At 32.7% G+C, this 6,773-nt stretch overlaps 1 protein-coding gene across 1 annotated transcript in view; it reads right to left on the reverse strand.

The window, feature by feature from the left end:
* Positions 1–6,410, reverse strand: part of mtRNApol (mitochondrial RNA polymerase) — a gene marked incomplete at its 3' end in the record, with an annotated part of 8,263 nt that extends 1,853 nt beyond the window's left edge. The window contains exons 1-15 of the mRNA XM_026813647.1: positions 5,991–6,410; positions 5,665–5,727; positions 5,391–5,590; positions 5,134–5,315; positions 4,719–5,065; positions 4,299–4,651; positions 3,941–4,210; positions 3,508–3,855; positions 3,263–3,433; positions 3,023–3,148; positions 2,752–2,952; positions 2,405–2,680; positions 2,048–2,293; positions 1,819–1,969; positions 763–771 (exon numbers count right to left, since the gene is read on the reverse strand). Coding sequence (XP_026669448.1) covers positions 763–771; positions 1,819–1,969; positions 2,048–2,293; positions 2,405–2,680; positions 2,752–2,952; positions 3,023–3,148; positions 3,263–3,433; positions 3,508–3,855; positions 3,941–4,210; positions 4,299–4,651; positions 4,719–5,065; positions 5,134–5,315; positions 5,391–5,590; positions 5,665–5,727; positions 5,991–6,135 — 3,088 coding nt within the window. The remainder of the gene's footprint in view (positions 1–762; positions 772–1,818; positions 1,970–2,047; positions 2,294–2,404; positions 2,681–2,751; positions 2,953–3,022; positions 3,149–3,262; positions 3,434–3,507; positions 3,856–3,940; positions 4,211–4,298; positions 4,652–4,718; positions 5,066–5,133; positions 5,316–5,390; positions 5,591–5,664; positions 5,728–5,990) is intronic.
* Between the last annotated feature and the right edge of the window lie 363 nt (positions 6,411–6,773).

Raw genomic sequence — 6,773 nt, forward strand, 5'->3', positions numbered from 1 at the left:
AACTTACAGTGTAGTCTGGTATTCTTATAAAACTTGTTTTCGTTACAAGATATCCACCTGAATAGATTGAAATCCATGGATTCGGTGGTGCGTAAGTAGGTAAGACAAGTGAATCGAACGTTAATGTTTCTAAATGTGATTCCTTGTATAACTTTGAAACAAAAGGATGAGGTTTAATCTGTAACAGAAAAATATTATCAAACTCAACGTCTCTCGACATGTAGAAAATAAATATTTGTTAAATCTATAGACCTGTTCTGACAAATACGTTCCCTTATTCCTAAACAGCGTATAGAATGCAGGGATAGAATGTTTTAAATCTTGTCCCTTTAAGATGTCTGGCGGAAGTATTATATCATTCAAGATAATGTTATATAAAAACTTCCCAACATTTATAATCACATCTATAGGCCAGTTTAAACACATGATATTCAGAGATGTGCCATTTTTTATTTCTTCGCGTTCAAAATATTGCCATACGGTACGATTATTCATGTTACTTAAATGTGGCATACTCTCAGGTTGCAAGTACCATTCGAGATATTTTGAATAAACATTAATCATTTCATCTAAGACTCCAGTCCGTTTCTTCATTTCCATCTAGAAATTATAAAAGTTATGTATTTAACAAATTTGTTACTTTAATATAAAAAAGGAATCAATGTGTTATTAAGCAATATCATACCTCGTACGTCTTATAGATGTATTTTCCCAAGCCAATGTGTAAGAATTTGAGAGACGTACTGTAAGTTTCTGATCCACCAGCCAACTGTTTGATTTCTCGTAACATAGCGTTCACATAATGCTCCTTAGCTAAAACTTCGAAGAATGGATAGAGTACCATTAAATTATTATGAGACTGCAATTCCTTCTGCTTTAAACATTTCACATTTCTGTCAAAAGCTGTTGTTGCTGCCTTCTTCCAGCAGTCTTCTACTTCCATAATTTTTTCATTCTAGATGAAAATACTCATTATTTCTAGTTCTCGATGCTCATTATTGTGTAGATAGATAATAAATATACAGTATAAAATAATATTTTACCATTGCAGATGTTTTTGCATCATTGTTTTCTGAATCGTTGCAAATACTAGGTATCTTTACTTCAATCATACATTCACTTTGAAACTGAATTTTTGATAGGTCTCGCAATTCTTCGATGGTCAATAATTCTTTTGCTGGACTCTCATAATTACTCTTTATCGGAGCCTGCCTTAGAATTTTACACATGTACTTTGTACTTAACTCCGGATACGATGGCTTGAAGTTGGGTTGTAACATACTGATCGTTTTTAAAACATTTTCTTGCTGCTCAATTTTGAAAAACGATTTAATAATGATATCGTTAAAAGATATGTTGTAATTGTTCATTTCATCCTTCAACTTGTTTAACAACTCTGCAATTCATCAAATTAAAAATATACTTTTTATCTTACATTATACTTAGAAAGTATATGTAATTACCAAGTTGATTGTTGCCTAATTTCTCCCTTCCGAAAGCGTCAAAAATATATGCATAAGTTTGTGGTGTGGGTTTCAAGGAATCTTTTTTTATTAAATCATATAACTCTAAAACCTTTGTCGTTTTTCTTTTACTGGCATAAGCTTCCAGAAGCACGTTGTAAAGTTCAATAACTTGGTTGCAGGATTTCAAATTATTCTGAGCATGCTTTCTATATTTCATTAAGGTATTGTTAGCTCTGTTCATCAAACCACAACTCAAGTAAATTTGCATGTGCACTAATAAACTTTCAACGTAATTCTGCATATTATATTTATTTTTAGTTTTATAAAAATCTGATGACTTGTCCCTAAAAATGATTATTGAATTGATGTTTAGCACCGTATTTCGTTACACCATACACCGTCGTCATCACAGTTTGCTTGATAACTTTTCTCTTCACGAATCCCTCTAACACTTGCGCGAGTTTGTGATCATTGCTCGAATCGATTTTTCGTTGATTTTCTACCTGTAATTGAATATTCTTTTTTTTTCATTTGCTCATTTTAGGACTCGGATGTTCCTAAATATAAAATATAATACTTACGACAGACGCAACCGCAGTATACACATCTCTTGGTGTATCAAAAGGATAGAGATTCACGCTTTCCGCACCGATCTGATCTCTACCGAGCGCCGCGTAATGCTGAAGTCCGTTGCAACTTCCGTCCTGATGTATTGGGAACGTGCCTACGTATTCTTCCACGTTTGGTGCTTTCAACGCGTTCGCTATTTCCATACATCCAGCCAAAGTTTGCCAAGGTTCTTCCGATCGTGCCCACCACATTTTACCCTTCGCAGTACAAATATCCATACTATTTAAAGTTATTGTATATTCTAGTCGTACAAATTTTACACTCATCTTTGCAATTAGGTTTCGCTTCTAATGGTTGTACAAACTTACCGTTAAAGGTTGGTTGGCACTGTCTAATATATTGTCTAGATTCTCATTTGCAAATTCGATGCGTTCTTGGACGGAAGTTCCTTTCTTAAAATTCGTTAAATTTACAACATGCAACTTTAACCAGTCCAAACCATTCGGGCCCAAACGTTTCCCTTTTGCGAACAGAAGTAAGGAACGGCCCAAGTCCGACGATAGATGATTTAAATGCGGAGGAACTGGATAAACCCTTCCCCTGAAGTCCAGATTATGAGGCAACCAAAATATCTTATTCCTAAACTTTAAAAAGTATACAAGAAATTAACATCCAACGTTATAACAAAATATTTGCTACAGAGATCATAACATACATGATTAGCGATAGATAGTTTATAAAGGGCGTCACACCATAACGCGAACATCTCATATTTCTTTTGCTTGTATCGAGCTGTCGCTATCGCTGCTTTCTGTTTCTCTTCGACAGTAGCAGTTTTACTTATAGCAGGCGGCGGTGACAATACGGCAATTGATTGAGGAACGTTCAGTTCTACAGATCCACCTTTTTGGAAGATCTAAATACAAAAAAATGCTGTACAGTAAGTTTTTAGTAATTCATCAGTTTTAGTTTAATATCACAGGTACCTTAGTTATGATGTCTAGTATAGCGGTGTTTATCTTCCACGGAATAGAACTAAGCTGGTTCAATGAATCCAATATAGGAAACAATTGTTCCGATGGAGTATTTTGAAGTAGACGCCATGGTCGGTCCTAAATGCAAACAGTATTTCATTGATCAAAATATATTACATCTATATGTATATAAATTCTCACACAAAGTAGAAGAGATAATTTCTAAAATATAATTTCTAAAATCCAACTTACAGTGTAGTCTGGTATTCTTATAAAACTTGTTTTCGTTACAAGATATCCACCTGAATAGATTGAAATCCATGGATTCGGTGGTGCGTAAGTAGGTAAGACAAGTGAATCGAACGTTAATGTTTCTAAATGTGATTCCTTGTATAACTTTGAAACAAAAGGATGAGGTTTAATCTGTAACAGAAAAATATTATCAAACTCAACGTCTCTCGACATGTAGAAAATAAATATTTGTTAAATCTATAGACCTGTTCTGACAAATACGTTCCCTTATTCCTAAACAGCGTATAGAATGCAGGGATAGAATGTTTTAAATCTTGTCCCTTTAAGATGTCTGGCGGAAGTATTATATCATTCAAGATAATGTTATATAAAAACTTCCCAACATTTATAATCACATCTATAGGCCAGTTTAAACACATGATATTCAGAGATGTGCCATTTTTTATTTCTTCGCGTTCAAAATATTGCCATACGGTACGATTATTCATGTTACTTAAATGTGGCATACTCTCAGGTTGCAAGTACCATTCGAGATATTTTGAATAAACATTAATCATTTCATCTAAGACTCCAGTCCGTTTCTTCATTTCCATCTAGAAATTATAAAAGTTATGTATTTAACAAATTTGTTACTTTAATATAAAAAAGGAATCAATGTGTTATTAAGCAATATCATACCTCGTACGTCTTATAGATGTATTTTCCCAAGCCAATGTGTAAGAATTTGAGAGACGTACTGTAAGTTTCTGATCCACCAGCCAACTGTTTGATTTCTCGTAACATAGCGTTCACATAATGCTCCTTAGCTAAAACTTCGAAGAATGGATAGAGTACCATTAAATTATTATGAGACTGCAATTCCTTCTGCTTTAAACATTTCACATTTCTGTCAAAAGCTGTTGTTGCTGCCTTCTTCCAGCAGTCTTCTACTTCCATAATTTTTTCATTCTAGATGAAAATACTCATTATTTCTAGTTCTCGATGCTCATTATTGTGTAGATAGATAATAAATATACAGTATAAAATAATATTTTACCATTGCAGATGTTTTTGCATCATTGTTTTCTGAATCGTTGCAAATACTAGGTATCTTTACTTCAATCATACATTCACTTTGAAACTGAATTTTTGATAGGTCTCGCAATTCTTCGATGGTCAATAATTCTTTTGCTGGACTCTCATAATTACTCTTTATCGGAGCCTGCCTTAGAATTTTACACATGTACTTTGTACTTAACTCCGGATACGATGGCTTGAAGTTGGGTTGTAACATACTGATCGTTTTTAAAACATTTTCTTGCTGCTCAATTTTGAAAAACGATTTAATAATGATATCGTTAAAAGATATGTTGTAATTGTTCATTTCATCCTTCAACTTGTTTAACAACTCTGCAATTCATCAAATTAAAAATATACTTTTTATCTTACATTATACTTAGAAAGTATATGTAATTACCAAGTTGATTGTTGCCTAATTTCTCCCTTCCGAAAGCGTCAAAAATATATGCATAAGTTTGTGGTGTGGGTTTCAAGGAATCTTTTTTTATTAAATCATATAACTCTAAAACCTTTGTCGTTTTTCTTTTACTGGCATAAGCTTCCAGAAGCACGTTGTAAAGTTCAATAACTTGGTTGCAGGATTTCAAATTATTCTGAGCATGCTTTCTATATTTCATTAAGGTATTGTTAGCTCTGTTCATCAAACCACAACTCAAGTAAATTTGCATGTGCACTAATAAACTTTCAACGTAATTCTGCATATTATATTTATTTTTAGTTTTATAAAAATCTGATGACTTGTCCCTAAAAATGATTATTGAAAATTCAATAGATGCTAAAAGATATTTAATAAATAATTCTATTATACTTACATACTTGACTCCGGTTTTTTATTCTTTTTTGTTTTCTTTGTATCAAAGAGGGAATTAGAAGTTTCTTGAATAATAGCATCATTGGATTTTTTAACTTTATTTGGATTAACAAACTCATTTTCGTGTTCACGCAATTTGTCACATTTAATTTCATCATCAGCTAACACATTTGGATAATTTCTCTATTGTAGGAAAAATGTGTAAACAAACAATTTCTTCATAAACTATCTTTTAATGAGAATATAAAAATAACTTACAATATTTGAATGAATTTCATTATCGTAGAGATAATTATGATAATCATCTTCCATATATTTTGAATCAGAAGTCTGATGAACTACAGGACTTTTTGTATCGTATAAACTATCTGTAGTAATATTAGAATGATCCACAAGAATGGATAAGTCTGTTAATTTCTTTACTTCAGTTCTTTTATTACTTGCTGTTTCATTAGTAACTGTAATAAAACAAGATGTTGTTCAATTATGATTTCAAATGCAATTATCCAAAACTTTTAATATCAAATTTTACCTGCTAACAATTCTGTATACTTCTTTGTTCTCTGTTTACCTTTTTTCTTTATTGGTGAGTGACCTAAAACATTCCATATTGTAGTTCATTGGATAGTACAAATTCTTCCTCAAATAAAAATTGAAGAAAACAGATATTTTCATGAATTATATACATTCAATTCTATAAGTGCTTAGAGAATGAAATTGTGTTATGAATTTGGACACTATACAATTGATATAATAAATTTTATATGTGTAATACAAAATTGACATAAATATTTTAGATATACATGACATACAAAGTATATAATTTTGTCTATAAGTATAAGTTTAGTATAAACATACATTTTGATATCTTTCCATGGTAGAAGTTACAATAAGAGCACAACCGCATTGAACGTTGTACGATTACTTGCTTCGGTATGAAAGATACACCATGTGGAGATATTTGTTTTGTAACTCGTGTTACAAAAAGTTTGTACATCTTCATGCGATTACATAAAATAAATCGCTACGTTATCTAGTATCAATCAATCACCTTACACGTAATAATAACTTTATATATGCAACTGTATTATACATTATGCACAAGATAACCTATCCGGCGAAGCAGGCGAGACACTAACACATTGCCATTGAGTTCTAAATAAAAAATGTACCACACAATCTTTTATAGACAACGGCAGAACGAACGCAGAACTAGAGTCTAGTCTACTCCAGCGGTGCCATAACTTTTCCCTCGGCCGGAAAGTGGGGACGACGCAAACATGGTGGGGACCATAGCGCTGCGGAGAGCTTCGCGAACGCGCATGAGCACGCATGAGGGGAATAGTAGTGGGGATCGAAATACGGGCGAAAAACAGGGGAAGCGAGCCTCGAGGGAAAAGTTATGGCACCGCTGGTCTACTCATGGATATAGGAATATAGGAATACAGGTTCCTTTAATAGGATTATAAATGACATAAAATAAAATTATCGCGTAGAAACTCATGGCGAAGTTATGAAATAAATATCTTAATTATTTCATTATTTTTTGGATCGCTGATCACGAATTTGAAGTCAGATTTGACCAGTCGCCGATCAGAAAACATTTACTTTAGGCTCGCATAATAGGTACGAAAAGTAGCG

This window comes from Ceratina calcarata, unplaced genomic scaffold (genome assembly GCF_001652005.2).
Source record: "Ceratina calcarata isolate Rehan_Ccalc_2016 unplaced genomic scaffold, ASM165200v1 scaffold348.2, whole genome shotgun sequence".
NCBI lineage: Eukaryota > Metazoa > Arthropoda > Insecta > Hymenoptera > Apidae > Ceratina > Ceratina calcarata.